The sequence below is a fragment of the Centroberyx gerrardi genome, chromosome 22 (assembly GCF_048128805.1).
Source record: "Centroberyx gerrardi isolate f3 chromosome 22, fCenGer3.hap1.cur.20231027, whole genome shotgun sequence".
NCBI lineage: Eukaryota > Metazoa > Chordata > Actinopteri > Beryciformes > Berycidae > Centroberyx > Centroberyx gerrardi.
Window position 1 is genome coordinate 19959474 of NC_136018.1, and position 27122 is coordinate 19986595.

At 43.5% G+C, this 27122-nt stretch overlaps 1 protein-coding gene across 1 annotated transcript in view; it reads right to left on the bottom strand.

Annotated features, from left to right (window-relative positions):
- Positions 1–1063: 1063 nt before the first annotated feature.
- Positions 1064–27122, bottom strand: part of cnbd1 (cyclic nucleotide binding domain containing 1) — a 49703-nt gene continuing 23644 nt past the window's right edge. The window contains exons 5-12 of the mRNA XM_078291547.1: positions 22757–22854; positions 22452–22586; positions 22154–22286; positions 11603–11715; positions 8042–8194; positions 7525–7590; positions 6331–6390; positions 1064–1177 (exon numbers count right to left, since the gene is read on the bottom strand). Of these exons, the coding sequence (XP_078147673.1) occupies positions 1064–1177; positions 6331–6390; positions 7525–7590; positions 8042–8194; positions 11603–11715; positions 22154–22286; positions 22452–22586; positions 22757–22854 (872 nt within the window). The remainder of the gene's footprint in view (positions 1178–6330; positions 6391–7524; positions 7591–8041; positions 8195–11602; positions 11716–22153; positions 22287–22451; positions 22587–22756; positions 22855–27122) is intronic.

Sequence of the window (27122 nt, forward strand, 5' to 3'; positions counted from 1 at the left end):
TAATGACTGGAACAGTAATTACCTGATGCAATCTGAATCCAGAACTATTTTCATCTCCTCAGACATGGTGGATGTACACCAACGCACTCGTAATGTTGTTTTTCTTTCAGTCAGACAAGATCTATGTAAAGGGAGCGCTCAGATACGATCAGATACAAAACAAAACACACCATTTAGCGTGACTAGTGTCAGGCATTGGTCTCATTTCAGAATCAATTTACCCAGACTAAGGGGCAGACAGAGGGTCATTTCAGTTCAGAACAACCAAAACAGTTTTTTCCTCTGTTGGGAATATGAGAAGCGACTGGAGGCTTGGACAGGGTCAGCTGAGGTCTATAAAGTCTGAACACAGTCAGTGTATTTTAAGGTCTCTGTGTCTCTACACTGACGCTTGGAATACAGAAGTGTCCTTTACTGACATTCCAAGCCGGCTGTTTGAAAAAGAAAAGCAAATACTATCAAATGTCATTTCATTTTCCCCTTTGTGTTGTCTGTCACTCTGAAAAGTAACACAGGACCTAAAGTGATCTTGCAGATCCGTCAATAAATAGCCAAACAACAACTGAAAAAACACAATGGCACCAAAGGACGGGAGCCATTTCAGTAGATATGTATTAAGGACAAGCTGGTGTTAGAAGAACAGCACAATAAGACGGCTGTCTAGCGCCGTCTGTCAACTCCACAATTTAAAAATTCTGCCCTGGTTGTCTGCCTCCAATCTTTCAGCGAAGTACTGAGCGGCATGCTAATGCCAGCTCATCAGGCACGAGTCCATCTGATTTGAAAGGCTTTAATGAATTCAAAAAGCGGACTGCATGAGCAACAGTTTAGTTTCTTTGATGCCGCAGTTTAGAGAGTTCGGCAATCCCTGCCTAGATGGAGGTCTCAGTCTGGTGGATATATGGGAGTGTGAGTGTCAGAAGTGGGATCTGCTAGAATGAAGTCATCCTGTAAACAGCAAATTAGGGTTTGGCAGGGAAAGTTCCTGTGTTCCTTTAAATATTGCAACATCTGGCTTCCTCCTGAGTCGAAGCCAGTGTGTGTGTGTGTGTGTGTGAGAGTCCTACAAGATGAGATTGCAGTTGGGTGAGGTTTTGGGCCGTCCGCGGCAGAAAGTCCAGTTCCCGCTCCCTTCAGCGATCCCATTGTAATACAGGGCATCTCTCAGGACTTTGCTCTGCAGAGAAAGAACACAACAGATAAGACATTTAAATACAGTGTATACAACTTAAAATATCCACTGCACAAAGTTTGCAAATGAAAAAGCACTGTACATGAACCCTTTTGATGAACACATTTTACATCATTAATAAAATAGCTTCATTTTCAGCTTCACTGATGACCATATTGCTGTTGTCAGGCGAAAACCTCCTATCTCCAAAATGTCAACTTTTAAGGAACTATGAAAAACGATGCATTTTTGAGTTCTAAGCTTTCATAAACCCAAGGGATGTAGAATTTTCTCAACATATAGAGGACCATCAATCCTTCAGCTGAAGTTAAACCATTAAAAATCACCAAAATTTGCAACAGCAATGATATGCAAAATGGTTACTGAATACTTTTCATCGGTTGAAGACACTGAACTCTCTCAACCCACAAAGAAACACGTAATCTTTCCAATAGAATGTGAAATATTTGCACCACTTGAGGTTCCCTTGATTTATCCTGCTATAACTTGATTAACAAGACACTTTAACAGCCTCCAATGTGGACATATAACTTATACAATGAGATAAATCAACAGCCTCCTATAATATATCCACCTACTAGTTTACCCATGTCTGTCAACAGTCTCTACATTGGGAAGAATACACAGCGGCAAGCAGAGCCATTATCTATCAGAGGAGAATGTATATAAATCAATGCAGTCCTATTACCTCAACTATCCCGTGGCCACGTAGCTGGGATCAAAATTATAGGAAACAGATAACCAATCATAGAGCATGTTAGAGACAGGCAGACACCCAGACTGATCCGGCTGTGCAAACAAATCAAGGATCGATGCACGTTATGTTTATGAATACAAACCGCTGCACTCTGGCAGGCTGGTTAGGAAGCTTTGGAATGAAATCACAGAACGCATGCCGCGCACTCATTATCTGCCTTAGAAGACGCTCGCTCTCGCACAAATAAACCTGCACACGCACAAACACACACACACATCTGTACATAGAGACTGACGTACACAGATGCACAGACCGCGTGGGCGCACACACGCACACACACACAATGACGAGAAAGGGAATTGGAGCAGGAGCCTTTTATCGGGTTCATTAGATCCTACCTCGGGGCAGAGTTTCTAAAAATAAATAGTTATAAAATAATCAAAGGTTTTCAATTAGTCATTCAGCTACGTTTCCAAATGAATACTCTGCCTTTGTGGTTGCTGATTTTTTGGTAAAACAGCATCCCTCTTCTGCACAAAGGCATGACATGACGACAATTTGTTGGGCTGCAGCATAGAAAAATACTCAGCTTAATCGGACATGACGTTGAATGTTGTGGTGAAAAATAGCTTTTTCTGCACTTGCCATATGTCAATACTGAGTGTACAGAATAGGACGGCCACCTCCTTTTTCCATAAAATAGAAAGATTAGATGAATCAAGGGGAAAATGTCCCTTACTGATTCCACCTGTTAAATCCACTTCGGTCAGGAAAGCGGGATTATAGATAAAAGGGAGAAGAAAGGCTAAAAAAGTACTTTTAAAGTGTCTTGTTTGTTTGGATTAAACAGAAGAAGAACTGGGTAGTTAGCATGAGCAGTGATAGCCACCATGGCTGAACAGACAAAGAAAAGAGAAACTCAAACTGCATCAACAGAAAATCAAAGCTCCGCCCACACTGTTTGATTGACAGGTGATCTCTGGGAAGCGCAGTGCAGAAACACCACAGCAATGGGCGCTTAGCAACAAAGATGGAGAATAAATAAAGAAATAAAATGAGGAACTCGCGGATTACCACTTTAAGCCGTGTGACACGTTTGCAAAAGAGAGTGCTTCTCAAAAATAGGTGGTCCCAACTTTTTCTCAGCTTGGTGTAAAATGGTACTATGGCAAGGAAGCTTTAGTCCCGCTGTTGCTTTTATCTCTCCCTCTCACTCCATCCATTCTTCCAAATCCACATCTTCTCTGCACATGTCTGCTGTTCCAGTGACAGAGACCATACACACACACACACACACACACACGCAGACAAAAACAGCAACCCATGTTTAGGCTGTCCATGACGTGAGCGCTAATATCCCAAAATTACACAGTCAGCCCAGATTAGTGAGCAGCATAGAAATTAGACATGATTTATAGCAGAGATTCACCCTCTTTTCTCCCCAATATGTTGGAAACTCCTAAATCAGGTCTCTTTTTTTAGGGTTGCCAGACTCCAGTTCTGGGATTTACCAAAAATAGATATTAAGGAACATTCAGTGGATGGGTCCAATTGGTTAAAGCCACATTGGTTTTGCTCTCCCAGTAAGATCCCCCCAAAAACACAAGCTCTTAGTCTGGATATGAAACATAAGGCCACAAAACATACAATTGACTTTTGTTAATGAGTGTGTGTGCACATGTGCGAGCATAATGGTTGGAAAGCTTCATAGAAATTATGGTTCAGTGTGTACCAGAGTGTACCTTTTGCTATAGCAGAAAAAAAATCTTCTAAATTTGCTTTTTTGTGTATTTTGAGAAATTAACTATTGAATTCTGGTGCTGTCACTTTTAAAACAGACGTATTATAACATTCCATGCATCTCCAACACTTAAGCTCAAGTTCAAAACTCAACCCTCTGATCAACTTTTATTTTGTAATTATCCCAGTGAGTGGATCTCACGCTGCGGCCCCGGCTATTAATTAAAGTGTTTATTCATTTCCATATTTTCACAAAACTGTCAGAGATGCCGTTTCTGAATTAGCGAGACAGCACATAAGGGTACTGCTTATTAGATTAGCTATGAACCGCCTGCCAAGCCGGATGCAAACAGCTGACTTGCCGCCGCCGGCTCGGCTAGTGTTGCAGCTCGCAGAAAATACTCTTCTCAGTGATGTATCAAGCAGTAAACGCTCACTCTACAAGATATACTCAGCAGTGATGGGAATAACAGCACATACATCTACCAAGTGGTTAAGCTATCAGCCTGCAGTTTCTGAAATGACGATAATAACTGAATTGAATATATTCAGTTCAAATGTGTGTCCCAGAGTGCGTGTTTGACCTTCACTTCAGCCTCAGCAACAGCTTCTTCTTCACGGTTCTCCAGCTGTCCTGTCAGCAGCATGTTTCTCGCACATCAGAAGTTTGTCTTTGTCCTCTGTTTCTAGAATAAGCTTGTTGTTGAACTCCGCTGACCTTATTGCATCAATCAGTTCTTGTAGTAAATCCAACTTTTGAAGATTTTTGCTCATGCTTTGCCTTCTCTTCCTTCACTGCCACCTGTGAACAGCAGTAGTTTGAACTCCGGGTGCTTTGAAAACATTGAATCCCTGGTTTGCCATTCATAATAAAGATCAACGTATTCTAACGATCACTGGGAGATCAACGCTTCGATTCCTTCCAGTGGGCTCCGCTTATTTTTGGACATCATTTAACTTGTACTCGTGTAAACTTGGACCTCTCTCTCTCACTGACTAGTACAGGTTCATGTTGCCAACACTGGTTCCCACCAAACCCTGACAGGAAGGGGCCTCGGGTCATGGGTGGGATCCTGGGTGGAGGCCACGACACTGGGCCGCGATGGAGTCCGACAGCTGGACTCGGCCTCCTCTGGCAGGCCGACTGGACAAGGTTTCTGATGGCCAAAAGAGAAAATTAACTCTACGGCGGTGGCCAAGACAAATCTTCGAAGAGATGTGGGACGTTAGGAAAAGTTTCCGAGGAACTGGGAGAGGGACAGATGTTTGCGTACGCTTGTTTCGAGGTTTAGACTCCTGGGTTTTTGAAGGCCAATACTAATATTTTTTGATTGATTGTTTTGTTTTGTATTGATGATATGATTGTTAGCTGATATTTTGTGCTAATATTCAATGTTTTTAGATTATTTAAGGAGGGTTTTTTGCACAGAAGGCTCAGAGATTTCATATATACTGATCCTAGTGGAACTGCTGATTTGTAGCTTTTTTTCGTAGGGTTTGACTGGTTTGCCACAACGATGCAGGTGTATTTGACTTGAAGCTGCTGACATTCAATGTTTATGCCCAAATGCCCAAACAATCAAAGGGATACAGTGTTTCCCCCAGAACTGGATTCTTGTCAGGGTGGAAAAGCCTCTGAAACATTTAGAGCATCATGGGACACTAAAACTCTCCACTGAAACCCAGACTGATGGAATAGTTTTAGGTGGGTAAGCAGCTCCTTAAGACAGGTTCAACAGACAGTTGAGTAAAATCCTCCCACAGCACACTGGAATGATTTCTCTGGTCAGACATCTGATATTAAAATAATAATACTGTAGTCGGGGAGGAACCATCATATCAGAGATGGACGGCATTGAAACTGAAAGATATCCGATATTTAATAAAAGGCTAATACTGGTCCCATATATCTGTCTAACGCTGTCTTTTCTGTTTGTGTGCACATCTGCTCGCCTGCCACTCTGTCTCCGAATTCACCGTCTATCTGTCCACCTGCCTGTCGACTTTCCTACCTGTTTGCCTATCTGTCTGTCTGTTAGTCTGATTACACACAAGCTGTGCAAGCAGGACGAGGGAGACCACGAGACTCCCGCGAGCGGATTGCACCGGACGGGTTAGCGTCCGCAATGAATTCTCTTCCCCCAAGTCGGGATTTCAGCCACGGCAATGACGGAGCGCAGCGCACACTGGCGTAATCGTCTTTGGGGAAGCCCGCAGAGGCCCAGCACACATCTGACATGACACGACCGCAAATAGAGAGAAGAGGGAGGGAGAGCAGAGGGAGGGGGAGAGAGAGAAAGCGAGACACATGGAGAAAGACGTTTGATAGAAAACAAAGAGAAACCACTGGGGCTGCTAGCAGGGAATTAGTGAGCTCTGCTAACTATCAAAGGAAGCCAGCATTTGTGCCTGCTTTAGACCAGGCACAGTGATGATGATGTACTCGCCCCAGTACACATACACACACACACACACATTCACAAAGCAGGTAGGTATGCTAGACATGGGCAAACGTTCTCAAGAAGGAGGGGGGCATGCAAACTACTCATTCAAACTTTTACCTGAGACCATTTGGGATTTCCTGTCAGTTAAAATGCGATGTTGGGCAGAGCGGATTTAAATGAGTCCCCCAAAGTGTGCAGTAATAATATCAGCTCTTAGTCATTGCTGTCATTTCTGACAGCTGTAGGTTGTTCGGTACCTTGGTGTGTTCCCACTCCTTGGCCCTTTGCTGCCTCAGGTACTCCCGGCTGATCTGCTCCTGGAGAAGAAGACAGGGAGACACCAAAACACACAAACACACGTGACAACAATATGAGACTTCAAACAAGCGTGTCTTAGTGCTGTGAATGTATACTGTGCTAAAATAAATAACCTCAGCAGGAATCAAAGCCTCTGCCATTGTGCAAAAGCCAAGATGTAGAAAGTGAGCGATGCAGTCACAAGCACATTTTCCAGGTATATGATGAATTGACCGTGGTTTGGACAAAGTTCTTTGAGTGTGGTGCATAAAGAACAAATGCCATTGGTATTACTTTTGGGTATTTCATAATACCCATGAATTAGGTACTCTGTCCGCCAATTTAAAGCCAGCAGTGAGAAATTTAGGTAAACATTTTTGATGCAAAATTGCACAGATTTGTGCAATCTTGTTTTTACCTTCTTGTTTGTTTACTTGAAGAACATTTCCGACTGTCAAGTCTGCCCCGCTCCGACTCGCTGTACTCCTCTATCTTCTTCATTCCTTAATTTTTGCTTAAAAATAAAGCACCCCGGCTAGGGTTTTTTTGTTGACAGCCTTGTGTCCTTGTGTGTGTTTTGCCCGCTGGCGCTACCCCACACCACACATTAAGCTATTTTTATCCAGAAAAAGTCATCGATGCTTTCATCTCTTCTCATTGAGATTGCTGCAACTTTCAACCGTATCTGGCACCAAGCTACATCACAGACCTTTTAACCCGATGTGAGCTGGATCACATTCTGAGGTCCTCAGGCAGGTTTCTATTGGCTGGTCCAAAGTCTAGATTAAAAACAAGAAGTTCCTATTGGCTGTTTCAGAGTCTAGATAAAAAAAAAAAAGGAGGCGATCAGTTCTAAACCATCAGGTGACCTGGACTTTGGATCGACCTGCCTGAGGAGCTTATGCTTGCTGAATCATCTTTTAAATCACTGAAAACCAGGTAATAATCTTTTATTAATTGTTATTGACCTCCCTTTGTATGTGTTGCTTTTATGTTCTTGCTTTGTGTTTATGTTTGTGGCTTTTCTTACATTAAAAAGTAAAGAGCAATCGTTTGTACAGCGCAGTGTATCTGTGCTATATACAGAAAATAAAAAATGATTTGGACAGAAAGACACACTGCACCACAGTTACACAGTTAGTGTTAGGCTGTACCTGAGTCATTTTCCCATAGGTGGCCTTGGTCGACTGTAACATCAGAGATATGGTCACAGGATCCAGCTCTGCACAAAGAACACACAAGAAGACAAATAAATCAGCGGCGATTGAAATCTACTGCAGGTCCTAAGAGTCATTGCAGTGAACAATAGGAAGATCGTAATGCTAAACTCAACATCCTTCCACTCTCTCCCACCCGTCATTGTTTCCACTGCTTGCTCACACCTCGCGTTTCTGCTGAACTCCCTTTTCAAAGACATCAGCTCTGTCATTGTTTATTTGACTTTCCACGGAAGCCGACCTAAGTAGACCTTTCCTGTCAAGCCCACTTGAGTTTGAGCACTGACACTTGAGCACCATCCTGCTTAGTGATTGGTCAAAGACAGGTTTGAGTACTTTCCTGGTCATTTACTTGTTCTCCTCTTTATCTGTAGCGTATAAACTAAACATTCTGTGCGAGCCTGATTCACTGATACACTGATGATGATGAATATGATCACGGGTGGGACCTCACACCTTTCACATCGCCCGGTCGGATGACGCCGATCTGCGCCTCGGTTGCCGTGACGATGCTGCAGGGGGAGGGCTGGTCCCGGAGGACGCTGACCTCTCCGAACGAGTCCATCGCTCCGAGCTGCCCGACCACCACAAACTGCATCCTGCCTCCCTGGAACAGTATCAGCCAAGGTGAAACCAACATCTCCGATTCATCTTAATTAAACCTCCACTGAGGTTAAACGAGAGCGGGGAAGGTGTAACCGTCCCATTACTCCAGATGGAATGACACCATCATTTTGTCTCCTGTATCCCTCTCTTCCTATGTTGCTTAAGGTAATATAATTGACACAATCTTGTGTTTCTGGTCTTTGGAGCGAGGAATGAATTCAGCTGAGTTCACCTCAATTCTAACACCTCTGTTTTGTGTGGGTGTGTTTTATTCTGTGTTCACACCTCAAGCAAACACACTGCAAACATAAGAGGTCAATGCATCCCTCATTTGTTCTTGTTGTAATCATTCTTCTTCTTCTTATAGACTGATACCAATATTTAGAAGAGAAAAACAACTGATTATAATAATAATAATAATAATAATAATAATAATAATAATAATAATAATAATAGGCTTACAACACTGAATTAAATGTAAAATATATTCATTTGAATATTTAAGCTGATGACCTCCACCTCACTGGCCCACTCTCACCAATTCACACTGAATTTTGTGTCAAAATGAACAAATTAGATGAAATGGAATTAAAAATATAATCATTAGGATCACATCATCTTTAAAACATGACAGTCAGAATGTGATAAGAGGTTGATAGTGATATTAGTTATTTTAATTAACCTAATTTATATTATTATATTAGCATATAACATTAGTCCCCAGAAAGCCGGGCCAGCCTTGTATTTCCCTCCTGGTGAAACGATTTTCCAGTAACTCTGCTCTGTTCTCCCAGTGACATTTGTTGTCATAGGGTTTGACCATCATGGGATTTTGAAGGCAGCAACAATACAGCTGTTTTTGGACTGAAGCTGCTAATAGCACATATTTTGTGCCAATATTCAACATCTTAAAATCTGACAATTTTCATGCCCAAAAGAGTTAAAAAAAATTACCAACATGCTTCCCCCAGAATTTTATTCTTGGCAGGTTGGAAAAGCCTTGAAACCTGTCTAGAATCAAATTTAGTCTATCAGGATTTATTTCTGTTTTCAGTTGTCTGTTTTTTCCTGACAGGCTTTGTTGTTGGAACTAGGGCTGAAACGATTCCTCGAGAAACTCGAGTAACTCGATTACTAAAAATCATCGATGCAAATTCTTTGCATCGAAGCTTCGTTTAATCCATATAACTATATACACGCTCAGTGTTTCGCACGGATGATTATTACTGTTGCACAACGCGCTGGAGAAAGAGAGAGAAAATAGCGAGGGGCGAAGAGAAGAGACAGGCCAGAGAAAACGACAGAAAGTGTCCAAAGTTTCGGATCCAGTGTTGCCAACTTGGCGACTTTGTCGCTAGACTTAGCGACTTTTCAGACCCCCCTGGCGACTTTATTTCTCAAAAGCGACTAGCGACAAATCTGCCAACTTTTTCTGACCATGGGAAGCAATGTTAATGTGTTGAATCCCAAAGCATTTGGCAATAAATTGGTTCGGCTGATGCCGGTTTTCTCTACTTGCTTGTCTAATCCAGAGAGGTCTGACGGTCACAGCGCTTCCCACACACAGCGTAGCTCCCTCCCTCCGCTGAGAGCAGGGACTGTAGGATAGGGTCCACTTGTAATTGCTACCGGCGTACGCCGAAACTGGCCCGGGTGGGCGGAGTCAGCACTTAATATTAAAACGGGATGAGATGAAGGCTAGTAAAGAATGCATGTTAATTATGGCTATATGTAATGGCTAGTTAAGAACATAAATCAATATGGTGGCTAGTTATGATGTCCCTAAGTTAGCTAAGTTTTGCTCAAGAAAATAACCACAGAAAATAAAATGCTGCAGTCAATTTGTGAAAGCCTGAGCTTCATTCATGTTATTATTATGATAGTCACACACACATACACACACACACACACACACACACACACACACACACACACACACACACACACACACCTACTCCCCTCACAGTGATGCATATAATACCCCAGAAAGCAAAATATCAGGTGGTGTAAGTAGCAATTGGAGCCTAAAATGCACCAGTCCAATACAGCAGGTATATTCAGTTTAGTTTGATTGCAGTGAGTAGGGTCAGCAGGTGTAGGGCAACCCTTCAACATAGTAAATAAATGTACATTAGCCAGTCTTATGAACTTGTATGATATTTAGGCCTAGTAATAAATATCAATAATAATTATTATTTCACCTCGTTTTCAGTAAATCACAGTGTCGTATGGACAGCTTCGTGCGGACAGCTTTTCTCTTTTGTATATTTACTATTGCTCTTTAATAAAGCAAAAGTATTTCTTATCCGATTACTCGATTAATCGATGGAATAATCGGTAGAATACTCGATTACTAAAATAATCGATAGCTGCAGCCCTAGTTGGAACCTAAACCTACTTCTAATTACAAGAATAAAATTTAAACCATCATGGGACACTAAAACTCTCAATTGAAAGCCATACTAATGAAATTCTTGTCGGTGTGGTTGGCAGGTTTCCTTGCAGATTTACAGACTGACACCCTGTCAAGCTGTTGAGTCATTTCTTAACAGATGCAGAAATGCCATGTCAACAAAACGTACATGCAGAATGGAGAATTCAATTGGTGGCTATACCTTGACTTCCCCCCAGTCAAAACTTCAATGATACTGCAAAAATGCTTCAAGCTGGCACTAACATCCACTGATTACCAATTGTTCATAAAAAACATATTCAGCCATAATTAATCTGGCTAACAAATAAACTGGTAAAGTTCTAGTTCACAAACCAAGCAAGTGAGCCAATGTGAATTGCTGTGAGCAACTGAATTTTTGGGCAGTAGCCAATCACATGTTAGTATTTCTCACTGTTATCACTGTAACACCAATGGTGACAATCGGACCAAATCAGTGAACATAAAGTAGTCTGGTTTCCAGCAGCTGGAAGGCAGTGTTTGCCCCATTACTCAAAAAAAATATTACTCATCATTTGTTACTCATTTCAGAAGTAATGTCAATACTTATTACTCCATGGAAGCAGTATTTCATTACACTACTTATGTTACTTTTCCATTACTACTGCAGAACTGGTGACTGTCTCCTCTATTACCTGCAAAAATCAGGATAACTCAATTGCCTATTCTGTGTGTTTCTGTGTGAATGACCAGGGAAACCAAACAGTGTTGATGTCCAATGGTCTTGTCATCTTTGTACTGGATAAAATCAAAGTAGTGGGAATATTTCCACCCAGAGAAAGTCATCTATGCTAGATCAGTGTGAACCCGCGGCAACTGATAGGACCAATTATGCTATAAACAAATCAGGGGATAATCATAGTTTTTAGATGTATTTCAGATGTATGTGTCTGATACTTCGAGGTGATAACAAATGTAACGACTGGCTTTTGTCACCTTGCTTTCCAGGCTCCTGACCCTCTGGTCGCCCTGGGCCGTCCTCATCAGAGCGCCAATGCTCTGCACGATGTGACACTGGCCCTCCCGGACCAAACCCACGAACGGAGACACCTTGCCTTCCTTCACCAGCACTGAGCAGAGAGCCAGAGAGCCAGATAGACAGATGGACAGAGACAAACAAACCAGCGTCACTTTCTGTGCAATGCAAATGACGATCTGATCTAATTCCTGCATTGACTGCCCTCGTGTGTCACGGTTCGGAGCAGAGGATGTTCTAGCGGAGTTCTGAAGGGGCTGTGAGTCAGCCAACAGTAAGTGGTAAAGTGTGCGTAGGAGTGTGTATGTGGAACAAGTGGGTGGTGTTGATGAGGGCATATTGATGAGGAGAGAGAGAGAAAAAGAGAGAGAGGATCAGTTCAGCTATACAACAACCACTTGGCATGCCCAGAAGTCAAATATGACATCCACCAGAGTTCACCTGCATTGCTGTTACCTGCTGCCTTTTGGTGCCATCATCTACAGCGATGACACTGGTTTTTATTGTGGTGCAATACACGGCTCCATGCATTGCTAAAATCCACACAACCCCTGCAGCTCCCCTAGGGGCCAACCACTTGCTAACGGCACATTTCCTTCCTCGAAACTGTCAAGAAGCCCCGAAAATGTACAGACGTCTCTTGTCTGACGCATCACTTCTTCCTGTCAGCGGTGTTGTCCTTTATGATGTGGAGTAAGAAGACCTGGGTGTCGCTTTATATTCGCACCTGTCATTCAACAGTCACACAAACGGCATTTCCTCGGTTGCTCTCTTTCACCTTTGCAACACGGCCAAGCTCAGTAACTCCGAGTCTTTAATCCTAGTTAGGAAAATGCTTCAAGACTGTTGTCCGATCGAAACGCCAGGGTCAAACCACCCACCCTTAGCCTGGTTTTAGGTCCAATTTGGCTATCACGACTCCATTTCAACATGGGCCTGAGTGCTGACTCAGCAGATTTGAGGCAGTTGGGGCAGTTTGGGTTTTCACGACTCGCACCTGAACAGATCGACAGGCTCCTGTAGTGTGAGGCAGGAATCCAACAATGAAAACTGACAATAACCAATGAGGTGTGTGGGCTCCTGTGGCATTCAAATACACACAGAATGCTTTAGCCTCCACTTTTTGCCTTGGCAGTATAGATGCATGATTATAAGGACACATATATTCTGAATATGCACACACACAATGTTATGCGCAGCAAGTCCTCGGATCAGATTTAGATTCTATGATCATACTGCAATCTCTGATTATGGCGACTAATTTAGCCTAATAACCGCTGGCTATCCAGCTCCTTTTGTCTGTTTTCGATTGTCTTGTGATGAGGGATTTGTGGATCCAGTGCACAGATCCAGTCCATTAATGTCTGACCCTGGTCTCCTTGCCTCCTCCTCCTAGCCTTATTGTCTTATGTGCTCATCTTTCCAATAGTATGTCAAGGAATTCTGTGAAGACCGGTCATTTAGTGGGAAATTCTCTCTGATGTCACTGTCTGTTAGGACTTTAAAAGTCTTGTGGCTAGCATAAAAGATCTATAAGAATCCTCAAAGCCTTGAAAATGAGACTCTAACAAGCCTACAGGTCTGTCCACAAGGACTCTAAAAATCCTCTAGGGGTTGGTTCCAAATCCATGACCTTAATCTAGAAAAAAATCTCTGTACTAGATGTCGCCAATAAGAGGCCATCGCGAGTGACTGTGTTGCTAAGAATATGGCAGCCAAAAATCACAGAAACAGCCTAACTGTACAATAACATCTTAAGAACGGAGGATTTTCTGGAAGGTCCCTTGGCAGGAGGGTTTGTACATGAGGATCTTAAGATTTTATTCACAGTAAGGATCTTGGATATTACAGAAGCATTTTGATCGTAGATGAACTTGCAAACTAGGTTTAAGCTTTGTAGATAGTCACACAGCACCGTAATGCCACAACAAATAAGGATATTTCCAGATGTTCGTGCTAATACAATTGCAGTTTACCTAATGTTAGCTGTCATGTAACTCACTACAACAGCCACATTACCCCCAATACATCTACACACAGGTAACTGGTTTTCTGCACCTCAGTATCAGTGTACAGTCCTATTGTGACAGGATCTTGTTTACTCTCCATAACAATCTATTTCCTCTACTTGCTCTAATATGCTCTTGTGTTGACGAATGTGTTAGAAGTGTTATATCTATTGTCAGGGCACAATGGCTTTGTCCCTCGCACTCTTTTTTACTCTGTTGGTGTTGTTCTACAGTTGCGCTCATGTCTCTCTGGATAGAAACATCAGCTAAATGTAAAATGTAAAGAGGAAGTGTGCAGGCAGCAGGGCTTAATCATACAGAGCAGCACTTACTGCCTGCCTGCTATGGTTAGGGAATCAGACACAGTCTCAGTGCTTAAATCCAGACTAAACAGCCAGTTGTTTAGTGCTGCCTCCTCCTCCTAATCCTCTGTTTGTTCTTCCCTCCTTATGGTTGCAGCCGTTTGAATCACCCAGAGTATAATGCATTTTCCCTGCGACATGCCTCGACACCTCTGGAAGAAACAACTAAGAAACTTACTAACCAGCAATGTGCTGAATCCAGAATCCAGTGTCAGTAAACTGCACACCAATCTGGCCAGTCTGTGATGCTTTATACCAAATTTAGGCAAAAGATGTAAGGTTGGTGAGTCCAGCTTTCTCTGTTGTTTAACGCTGAAGTTTCAATTCATCACTCCATACCCATCTCAATTGAGGGGGAGGAGACGCTCTTCCCTGTTGCAGCCCCACTTTGTAATTTAGCTTTAACATTTACACAACAGACTGGATGTGTGCTGTTTTCAAGTTTCATGACGTTTCAGATTTTCTACGACCTCGTGCACACTTTGCATCTGTCTTGTTTGTGGAGCCTTGTGTCTCCACAGTTGACTCTTGTGGTCTCCACTTATCTGCTCCTCCCTGAACCTCTGGCTGGAGATCCAGTCCTGGTCCTGTGTGTCCAGTTCTCATCCTGTATGGACTCTTAAGCCTGAATCAGAGACTCCATCATCCATTCCAATCTGCTTTAGCTCTGCACCGGAAAGATCTATGCTATTGTTGGCCCAAGAGGAACATGGTAACAGTAATCATGTCGTCCCCGACAAAATGATGCAGTCACCCTCTCAGCCAATCAGTGACAAGCTGTACAAATGTGAAAAAGGTCAAAGTTTCAAGTCCGTTATGGAACAAATACATTTTGTAGTGCCATTTGCATTGTCTGCTAGTCTTTTAATTTTGCCATTTGTGGCGCCCTATATCAGCTGATTGATTCTTAGCGACTGATCAGTGTAATTTTGAAAATGCTGGAGTGCAGCAGAGCGTTCCGTAGAAAAGAGAGACAAGTGAAAAGCTCAATAACGACAGGATTTTGTTTTAAATAGAACCGAAACTGAAATCAAATTGTGTGTGTGTGTGTGTGTGTGTGTATTTGTGCCTGGGAAAGCTTTTAAACTCAAAGTGTGTGAGTGTGTGAATGTGTGAGAGAGAGCAACAGAGGGAGGCTGGGAACTTGGCTAGTTTCAACACGTGTTCCCATCGCCCCGTGACCACATACTATCAAGACACTGCACTCCCATTAAATCCCATAGCAACAGAAGCCATCTCGGTGGAAAATATTGACAAATGCCTCTCAGCTGATAAAATAAAAGCGAAAAAAGGTAGCGTGTCAGTCCAGGGAAATAGAGAAAGAGGAGGGAGGGAAAGAGTGGTTGAGAGAGTCAGGGAGAGAGGGAGAGACACTAGAATGACAGAGGTAATCTTTAGTTTTGGCATGGGCCCCTACACAGAAGGGATTATTTCTGCATGTGAGGAATGGCTGGCGGAGTCACGGAGGTGAGGCGTTGCGTGGATTTACGGTCGGGCCCCTAACGGCTTGGTGAGACGCTCTACATCAGCGCTGACGGCTGTTTTTAAAACTTTATCTGTGTGAAGCCCAGGGTGCCACAAACAGGGACCATCAGCCTGGCGTGTGTGTGTGAAGTGTGTGTGTGTATGTAGCACTCGAACTCAACTCTTCCACGTCGGACGGAGAATGCCGTGGGAGGAACCGAAGGGAGTTCCTCAGGTCTAATTTCATCACTGTCTTTCTAAATAACAAAAAAACACTTAATCAGACGAGACCTTGGCCCACCCAACACCTGTGTGTGTGTGTGTGTTCTTACCGGGGGAAACAAGCCAGATGCGTCTGTCCTCCTCCACAGTCGGTCTGCGCAGGGAGGACAGGTGAGGGGCAGCAGGCTTCTCCGGCTGACAACTGAAATATTACCGGGAGGATTTCACTCTCCCCCTCCTAATCTTTGTTTCCTAGGTGGCCATAGATACGCGCAGCGAGAGGAAAAACAAACGGTTCTTCACAAAACTCACCGGCGGGGTTTAGTGTGACGTTATGGTCGAAGCAGTGAAGTGTTTTGCGATAAATTAATGTGAATCCCCGGGTCATTTGTATTTTTGCGGCGCCGCCACCCCGTTTTCAGTATTTATCCCATAAGAAATTCATAAAAGCACAAACTACCACCTTCTCTACTCAGAAGTTAGGTTTTTGAAATAAATTTTATGTGCTGAAATCCATATTAAAAAGGTTTCACAAGAACATTAACATTGTGTCATATATAGAGCTTTGGAAGCATCTAGTATGTGCTCTATTGAATTTGCCTACACGTGGGGATAATCAGGGTGTGTCTATTAAATATGTGATGCTTATTAACATTCAAATTGCCAAGCCGCAGATTTTGTGCTCCATGATGCTGTTACTGTTGAGTTTTCTGGTTCCCATCCGAACTGTGTAGATCATCAGTGGCCTGAATCTTAGCTCACGGTGAGCTAATTTTCACTGAGACTGATCGAGTCTGTAGGATTTGCAGGGTTTCCCATGGCTTTGCCATTAAGATGACAAAGCAGGTAGTTCCCCACTCATCTATTCCCGGTCGCTGCATCTGGCATGATATCAGTGTGAGTCGATGATAGTTAATATTACACAGTTAAAAATATTTCATCTTTATCACAGTAAGTGTGATCTTTTCACACTTGGATTCATTGTTTTGAAATGCTGAACAGTTGCCTATATATCTGGATACTTCAGGTCAAGCAAATGACCAACAAAGTCTTTCTATGCTCCCATAGAAGTATTTTCTATTAAATTCATGCATTTTTTGCCAAAAGTGACTATAGACACAGTCATAAAGCACACTGAATGAAGATGCCCAAATTAAATTACCATCCGCCATGGCTCCAAGTCCACTTCGAAATACTGTATAAGATGCTTCAATAGTAGATAGGTGTTTTTTACCATTGCACTGCCATTCAGGAATCATGCTACTAGTCTAGTCTTTATATAGCCCTTTATCACATGCACGTCTCATAGGGCTGATTAAGGTTCAAAGTTCTCTGACACTCAGCTTCCCAATATCATAGACTGTATAATTTCTATTTCACACCAACACAGACAAAGCGGGGGAAGTAGCAGAGCTGTTTAATAACTAACTGCAAATTGCAGGCTAAAGTGTGATGTACGCTCTGGGACCCCAGAAACCAGCACTTGTGATTGACACAAGGCTAATGGGTTGTAGTTAACACCAATGTTTTTACTGGTGTGTTGCGACAACTAAAGTTATTACTCTGCGTGTTCAAGTTTGCACAAAGGTTTGCGTGTGAGGGTGTGTGTGTGAGTGTCCGTGACTGTGTGTGGGTGCAGGGCATGGAGTATACATGTATGTGGGTTCAAGCATATATATCTCGTTGCCAGTCCGGCCAAAAAACACTGTAGCTCAGCTCATTGATTGTCTGGTTCCAGAGCAGAGAAGGCTAATAAGGGGCGAATCATCTTCTCTAATAGCCCAGTAATAGGCAGCTATTACCCTGTTTGAGCCCCTCATTGACAGTAATGAGACCAGTGGAGCAATAATCAGTCCATGATGTAGTGTGGAGCTGTGGCACGTAGAGAAGAGGTTAAAGCTAGAGAAACAGAGAAAGAGAGAAACGGCGGAACAAGGAGCAAGATGGAGGGAGAAAGAAAAGACAGACAGCTGAGAATTCTCAGACGGGGCCCGGTGCCAACAAACGCACAGGCTTTCGGAGGAAATTAATTCATTCCCGGAGGACGTATCGCGTAACATCAGCGTACACACACCGCTGCGCCACGACTGATAGCTCAGCGGGAACGATACCGAACGGTTACAACACGCGGCGGATCGCGAGCTTTACCACCTGCATCCCCCGAAGGTGTCGGGAACGACGCCACAACGCCGAGCCGTCCCACTCAATTAAAACACGTTGCGACGGAATGGCAAAGCTCGCGCCCCGGAGTGAGTCTTTGCGGGATTAAGGCAGAAGGCATGGCGAATCGATCAAGTCTTTCACTATACAGCGCCGTGAATGGATCGCTCCATTTACACACAGAGGACATGTAAATCCATCAGGCAGGATGGATTAAAATGCCTGCACGTATATTTGCTCCCCCCCATCTGAGCGTAGAAGTCCAACATAACAACTTGGCAGGCGGTGAGGTATGTGTGTGTATACATGGGTGTATACATGTACATGCCTATGTGTGTGTAGGTAGATGAAAACCCAACAGAGTCTTTGGACTAACATGACTGTCTGGACGGGAGACACAATATTCCAGTATTACAATATTCCACGGTGTCTCGTTCCAGTACAGTCTGCTCCAGTTTGGAAGCGTGGGAAAGCAAAGCTGCTCTCTGAATCTGACCAGGCCTGTCAAAGGTCTAGTGAAGTTTGTATGTGTGTGTGCGTGTGTGGCAGCTGCAGCATCACACAGTCCAGTCCAGTGGATCCAATGAGGTCATCCAAAGTTATAAACAATAGAGCTGTGTGTATCAAGCTACCGTGAGAAGTGTGTGTGTGTGTGTGTGTGTGTGTGTGTGTGTGTGTGTGTTCCACTTCTCATCATGGAGACCTCCATAGATGAGATCATAGCTTTTTCTGCCTACTGTCAGCACAGACTTGTAAATCCTTTGCGCCCTTTTACTGGAGGCCTCTCTCGCCGACCAAAGCGTTCTGATCCCTGTGCACATCCTCTCATAAAACATCAATACTTCATTAAAAACTAGACAATCTATTGCTGTATAAAGCTAAAGCCCTGACACTTGCCTGATTCCTAAAGACTGGCCAAGACAGGAAATCAGTCACGGTGGGTTCTAGTTTGCTGCAGATATTTCAGGGTGATATAAGGGCTTTCAGGTGATGTAACCTAACACACACTCTGGCGGCCATATCGGAGTTCCTCAGCTCTTGGGCAACCATGGCTGTTTGTGTTTCTAAAGGTAGGACTTGGTCGTCTCAACAGGATTTACCATGGTTAATTTCTGTGCTGTTTTTGACTAGAAACGGAGAAATTTCACTTTTGCATACATATGATCAATTGTGTGTTTAGATAATGTCAGCTTGTTAGCTAGCTAACCATAGTATCTGGTCAGCTAAACTATCACTGTCCTGTCGTAAACCGTGCTCGTACACCCCAACTTTTGGCTTCAAAATGGCCCTTCAGAAACCTACGGGTGACGTCACACTCACTACGTCCATCTTTCTTTACAGTCTATGTTGTAAACGCATCTAACTTGCACACTAGCTAACATATCAAGGAAAAGCTAGCGCTAGTAGTGGCTAGTAGTTGCATGTTATTTTTGTTGGTTTGCTTTGCTAAATTAGCTTGCTGGTTGGTTAGCTAACTAGCTAGCTAGCAAATCCAACAGTTTGAGTTAAACTAAGCTCTTCTCAAGCTATAACTTGTAATACTTTGTAGTAGAAGGAGTCAGGACTATTGACAAGACAGTTTACTGTGTCACAGTAACCTACATTTGGAAACAAATCTATTTTATCAGACAATTCACTTTTAATTTAAACATTATGAATGGATCTACATCCACACACCACGAGAATCTTTCTCAGATATCTGTTTTACATGCCCAGTTGTTAAATTGCCTATTTAGGCATTATTTGCACACAGACAATTCTCCAATGGACATCCATGATGGCACCAGACAAGGTTGCTCGATTTGTGACACAACTGTATTAGGAATCAGATATCATCCAGTCAGTGTCATCCACCGCTGATATGATGGATATGATGCCGTTTGACTGATTTGATTATTGTATAATTTATCAATCCTACACTGGTTGCCAATGGGAAAATCTTTAACCTGAATTTATTCTAATGTGACATTTCAGATTCCACGCAAGCATGCATAGTAGTAGTAGTATTCTGGGTAATGTTGGTGACTGCTGCTGAGTGTTGGTGACTTTGTGACGTCTTGACACAGTAGAAATTCCTGGCATAAAACTGCAGGAAAAAAAATAGCTTCCTTATCCTTTTTCGAGTGAAATGCATAAATACACCAACACCCGGTACACACCCAACTGTTAAGTCAGCACACACACATAAACACAGCTCTGAACTGAGCAAGACAGTAAATAGGTTACTCATCTCTGCACGCCTCAGGTGATCCCCTCCAGGCAACCATTTCAACTACAATAATTTGTGTACATTGTATGGGTGTACACGCTCTCGCCCTCTCTCACTCTCACACACACACACACACACACACACACAAACACACACACGCACACAGAGCCAGAGAGGGGAAAGATTTGCTTGTGCAATCACAAACACACAGCTGGGCTTATTTGTGCCTGTAGGGAGACCCCAGCACTCTGACAGGTGAGATGTAGCATGGCAAACACACACACGCACGCACGCACGCACGCACGCACACACACACAAAACACACACACATACACACACACGCACATCGTTTTCTCTTCCTTTCTGAATCAAGGGCCTGGATCGTTGCATACAAATGAGAAGAAATGATTAAGACAGAGACAGCTTCATTTAGTGTGTGAGTGAGTGTGTGAGCGTCTGTGTCTGTGTGCATGAGTGTGTGGTTGTGTGTGTGTGAGTGTGTGCGCGTGTCTAGGCTGAAATCATGTGCATCCTGCTGTCAGTCACCTGTCGGGTGCAGACGCTGATAAGACACAATCAATCCAACTTTCCCTCCGCCGGCCTGGTTAGCTGTCTATCTCCTCACTCTCCACCCTCCATCTATCTGTCTCTCTTTCTTCTCTCTCACCCCCTCTCTCTCTCTCTCTTTCACCATTCTCCCTCTCTCTCTTCACTCTCTTCTCTCCCACCTCTTTCTCCATTCATTCCCCCCCATCATTCCACTACCCACTTTTCCCTTTTTCTGTCAGACTTTCAATTTTCTCTTCCTCCCACTCTTACCTCTCTCTCCCTCCCTCTCTCTCTCTCTCTCTCTCTCCCTCCTCATACAGCCGCGAAACAGAGGCAGTCGAGTTCAATCAAGAGACCCGGCGGGGGCAAACACAGATGATGGAGGGAAGATGAAAACCGACAAACCCCTGACTGCCAAGGTCCTGTGCCCCCGTTGGCGAGGCACCGAAGAAGAAGAGTTAAAAGACTATCTAGAGAATAAGAGAAGAAGAGAGAGAGAGCGGTATGACGAGGCTCGGTAGACGTGGAACTAGGCGCTGGGTCGGAGCACTTTGATATACTGTGAAACGTTGGCCGTGGCGCCATCGGAGCGGCGTAACGTCTTCGTTCCAACAGCGGCTCCATGTGTTCCTCCTCTCGCGCACAAACCGCAAAACATACGGATATTCATGGGGGCGGGGGCACACATGGATCTGATTTGTTTACACTGGAGGAGGGAGGGGAACTCATAGCTTTGATAATGTACTGGAGCTGTTGTGGGATGTTTGCTGAGCAGCGATCCTTTGTAGGGGGAATGTGTTTTACAGTACATGTAAAAGATACTGTTTGGGCTTTTGGCTGTTGGAACACAGCCTTACATGTCTGTTACTGACTACTGACAGTCAAAGCACATTGGTACACAGTTCTGAAATATAGTTGCCTATTTGTTGCATCTGTGGGAACTGCTTTCGAGAGCTGTGTGAACAAACATTTTGTGGGTTTGCGTAAAGAAAAGAGGACAGAGAAGGATTTTATTGGGTTTCTGTGTGTGTTTGCATTTGTTGTACAGTAGGTGTTGTTTGGTTTGGGGTCGTTGTCTTTGGTGAAAAAATTGAGTTCCGAGGCAAAAATTTAAAAAGTCTTTATTGGTATCGCTAGTTAAAAAAAAACATTGCAGCCAGCATAGTTACTTTCTGTGTACCACTCAAATCCCATCAACACTACCAAACAATTGTTTGCACATTTGGTGCCAACTTTTGATACTTTGATTTTCAGAATAATAAATAAACTGATCACTGAAAAAACAGTTTTATTGTGGCCCTTCTCACAGCCCATCACTCCCATTGTTGTTGTACTCACATTTACTTGTGACTGGAAATGCAAAAGCAGGTTCGTACCAGTTGGAAAAGTTGTTTACATCGCTGTTGAAAGCAGTTCTTGTGGCTACAGCGAAGGGGTAATCATATTTGAGATATATTTTACAAGTTCAGCCTTTACTTCTCTACTGTCGGTAGTGTCCATAGTGCCAAAATATAAACTGAACGTTTCCCTGGGTGTTGGCAGTGTTGCTATTCTTACCACAGTTGGCGGGGAAGTTTCTAATGCTGAGCAGGTTGGACAGGGTCTGGATGGAGAGCGCTGGCCACTGGCTGTAGAACCGACAACTCTTGATCAGGCCTTGCTTCAGGGCGCATGTCCTAGCTTGCTTCTCCTGAGGAAGACAGACAGAGAGACAGAATAACTTGAGACTGCAGCTAGACATTAAATAGTGTTAACGTATTGCATACTGAAGCGGAAAAACCTCCTGACAGATTCCGACTGTTTGGACTCTCTGGGTCGGACCCCTGCTAGAGTTTACACCTCGGCGCCGGCTGACCTTTTTCAGCCTGGCGTATCCGGTGTGAGGGATCTTGAGGATTTCTGACGGTTCGGTGGTCAGGACACACCGGACGATCCCCACGCCGGCTTCACCGGGCGACTCCAAGGAGCCGAAACCTTCCCCGACGCTGAGCTGTTGAACGGGAAGAAGCAGTCAGCCGGCAGACAGAAAAATGACACAATAAAGTCGGAGTGCGATCGCTATTTCATTTCTAGAAACAGACACTTATTGTAGGAAGGAGGATGGCTTGGCTCGTCCATTCAGCATATGATTAATACACTCCGACTAAACTATAGACTCACCACTGGGCCTTTTGGGTTGATGTCTTCCTCTAGTGAGTCTGGATTGTAAGGCCGCACCGAACCTTTCAGAATCACATAAAATCCAGAATTGGCAAATACTGGAGAGAGATCAGGTGGGGGAGAGAGAAAGAGAGAGAGTCAGGATGATATTGTTGCCTGACCATCATCTAAAGCATCAATCATTTCAAGTTTGATTTCAACTCTTTCACATATCCTATTTCCTTTGCTATTCTTCTCAGGGCAATTAATAAAGCAGCCATCACCGAGATAAAAGGCGGTGGCCTCGACATCAAGCCGTGGGAGAGGCTTGTCTCTCGGCGAAAAATGATTATGTCTGAGTCTATGTCTCAGAGGACACACACACACACACACACACACACATACACAAACAGCCACTATCACTTTTCTGATATTGCATATTACTTTTGCCATCGCTGATTTCATAAAACAGCCGTCTTTCCCAAACTGCATAATGTATCCAGTATTGACATTTGCTCTCGACATATTCAGTCATTTTTCTCTGACTACAAAAACAGCTGGCATCGGGGATTTTTTGCCTTAAATTGTGTCTCGCGCCAGACTTTTCACCCGGTCTTTTAGCGACTACAATATACAGGTGATTATCAAGTCTGACAAAGAGAAAGGCAATTTTGTGAATGTGTGAATTAGAGGATGACTAGTTTCAAGGCGAGCAGTGGCAGACAATGCTGAGATGACAAATGAAAATCCATTCAGCATTGTCTGCTCTGCTTTTATTACAGTCTGTGATGATGACAAATTGATTCATAAATGGAGTCTAGTTTTCAACAATGGCTTCAACGGTCAATCTAATACAAGTATTTTCATATGCAGCAGATCTTTTTTTCTTTCAACATATCTGAGCGGGACACTGTTTTCATCACAGTTGAATACTATTCATCAAAAATGAACAATGATAAAGATTTTTTTTTTTGGGTTCAAATCCATCTCTGACTCACACATCTGACTGTATCGATTCTGACTGAAGGTGTTCACATCGCTTCGCATCAGCAGGGCATGTGAGGGCTGTTGTGTAGGTTGGACCGATTTGACACTGATCTGCCTGCTCTATCCATATGTTCTCCATTGTCTATCATAACCTAGTCTCTACCAATATACCACAACATAAACTATTCAGTGTTATGGCCCTAAATCAACTCTCTTTTCATTAGCAGTGCTGAAAACATGTCCGGGCAAAGCGGCCATGGCTCCTGCTGATATGCAACTGTTGAAAACTAGTTTAAAGTTTAAAGTAATGCATTATTCATTTTTCTCTCAGTGATGAGCAGCATTTAAACAGTGAGGAAGAAATGGAAAAGTACCTATACTAAGCAACATTCCTATATGCTCACTTAATATGTGACCTTTGACCCATATTTACACCTTAAGTGCCTAAAAATACTGAATCTGCTTCACCATTATGAGATTAAACTCAAACATCTTGTGTGTTTCTCACAGAACCATGAGCTTGGAATGTGCAAATGCCCAAATTTCATAGAAAACATTGACAAAATAATAACTTGTTGTCTTCTAGAAGAAGGTGCTCACCTCTTATTACGCATCTCCTTAAAGTGCTACAACTACAATTATCATTGGTTGTTCAGTCTTGTTCATATGATCTTATACTTTTTGACCAATAGCTTTATTTATATTTTATTTGTATTACCATAATCATGAATATTCAGCACTATAAAACTGTGTAATCATCCAGATTTGGGTTCTTTGGGTTTGAGTTTTCTTCCACAAGTGTAACAAATTATTTTACTCTAATTAATTTCAGTGTTGCAATATTGGTTACCACTCAATTACACCTGTCATCATTCTTTACAAATATCAGAATTTGACTGATCCCAACATTATGTGATGTGTGGAGCCTTTTGTAGCCTAGTTTTATATAAAGAAAACACTTAAATAAAAAACTTCTATAAAAACACTTTAGTCCCCTCAACATTTTATTTTATGTGGCACACCTATGTCATATTGGCAAATAAGATAAGATTAGATAAGATACCGTATTTCCTCTAATATTGGCCCGGGCCTTTATTTACCTCAACTGCAGAGGGTACCAGGCCTTTATTGGAAGCAGGCTTATATTAGAGACAGGCCTTCATTTCTAATTCCCTCTGTTTGATAAGTATATTTGCTCATATTTTAGTACGAAGCCTCCTTGTTTTCTGATCTGCTTCTGTTGGGGTACGTTAGGTAGCCGTTTTTTTGTTACCGCAATGCATTACGATAATTACGGTAATTGACGACGGCATGCTCCAGAGACTTCCGCCGGCCGAGCCGTCTTGTGGCACTTGTACGTTACTACAAACTACAGTTACAAACAGGCAGCAGGAGTTTACCGGTATCCACCGTTGTTTGCATGTAATCTGAAGCTAACTGAAGCTAACTGAACCTGGGCGCCGATGTGTTCCCGGTGATTTGGCCGAGATTTCGGCGGGGGTCCGGGGCTCGGATCAGGAGGATCAATGCGGGCCGTGGGCGTGGTGGAGAGGCAGCGGCGGAGAGAAGAGACGGACACGGTCCAGCCATATACTAGGTTTTGACCTAGTCTTGTTTCCTTTGTTTTTTCCCCCGGCCTGTATTTGAGACCGGCCTTTATTTGTTTGTGTCGACCATGGCCCCGGCCATTATCGGAGACCCGGCTTTTAATTGACTACAGGCCACTATTAGGGCTACTATTATTATCTTATTAAGATAAGAGCATGCAATAAATAGTTTTAGTGAACAATCTGGCAGCTGAGTGGTGTAATAAGATGCAATGACTTGGTGTTGGAAGAGAAGGAGAAAGGGAAGACCGCATAAGTTTGCTGTCTTTTCACTTGACTACTATACTCCTTAATATGAACAGTTCAGTTTGAACAATGGATCATGTGGCCATTGTTAGGGGCGTGTTCAAGGAGAGCCAGGACCCAGATGCAGAATCGAACGAAAAGAGTTTATTTTCGAAAGTTAACAGAAAATCACCTTGCGGGGCAAAGCTAAGGCAGAGTACAAAAACCAAAATCATGAGGTAACAAAGTAACAAAGTAACAAACAGAAAATCACCTTGACGGGAAAAACGAGACCATGAACAGGCAAAATAACTTAAAGTGTCCAGGAGGGAAAAAACTCACTAGAAAACTGGGACTAGAGTATCTACAAGAGATACGCTGAGGAAACACTACGACAGGAGATCTTCACGAGAGCGAGGAGGCATGAGACACGAGCATGTGCGGGAATCATCTGGCACTGGGGAGAATTTGGAGCAGGCTTAAGAAGCCGGGCTGATTGCGGGATGAGAGACAGGTGTGCCTTGTGAGCCTCACTCCCGTGGAGATCGGCCCCGCCCCTCTGCATGTACCTGCTGAGGGAGAGGGAGCCAGGAGAACAGGGAAGGGAGGCCACGCCCACACACAAACAAAGCATGGACAGGGAGAGAGACCGACAGGGGAGCACTAGGAACACAAGGAAGGGGAAACACAAGGAAAACACAAGGGCCAGGCAGGGACCATGACAGCCGTCATTAATTATGGGCTAAATGTGTTGCTGATTTAGCCCAGTGGTTCCCAAAGACCCATAGCCCATAATTTAATCACCAAATGTAATCATAGTTTATAGAACAATGACTCCCCGATGGAGGAATGACCTTCCCACCTCAGCCATTACAGTAAAGACACTCCCTTTGTGCCGGTGTGAACTGAAAACACGTCTCTTCAAGAAATACTCCACTCCTTCTTCCCAACCCTAAACCACATCCCCCTCTTCCTTTCCTTCCTCTACATCTGATCTTATTTAAAATATGAAACGTTTCTGCCTGGCTCTTTACCTGAGTCCTCTATATCACACATAAACATTCATGGGATACATCTTGTTTGGGCAAGAGATGGCCATCCCCAAGTTTTGGGAAGCAATGCAACAAGATGCATTCAAGTAATGAGTAATACGCAGTGTATTAGTTCTCTTGAGAAAGGAGTAAAGCGACTTTACTACTGTAAAGACAGATTTCTGATGGACACCTTGCCTTCTGGAGGCAAGGTGTCGTTTGGTGGCTGTTGCCTCCGTGGTGACGAGAGTCATCTCAGAGGCTAAATGGCTGACAGTTTTTCACAAGTGCCGGATTCCCCCGTGGTGCCTCTCATCTGCTCTCCTCTCCTCTTATCTCCCTCCCTCCCTCCCTGCCTCCTCCTCTAGCCTCCTCTCCTCTCATGCATGCTCTTCTCTCCCGTTTCTCTCTCTCTCTGCCTTCCCTCTCCACCTCCTCCTCCTCTTATCACATGGAAGCTGCCTCGGTGAGGGGGGTCTCAATCTGCTTAATTTGGCCGACTGTGCGGAGTGGAGAGCTCTTCAGCTGAGGAATCCT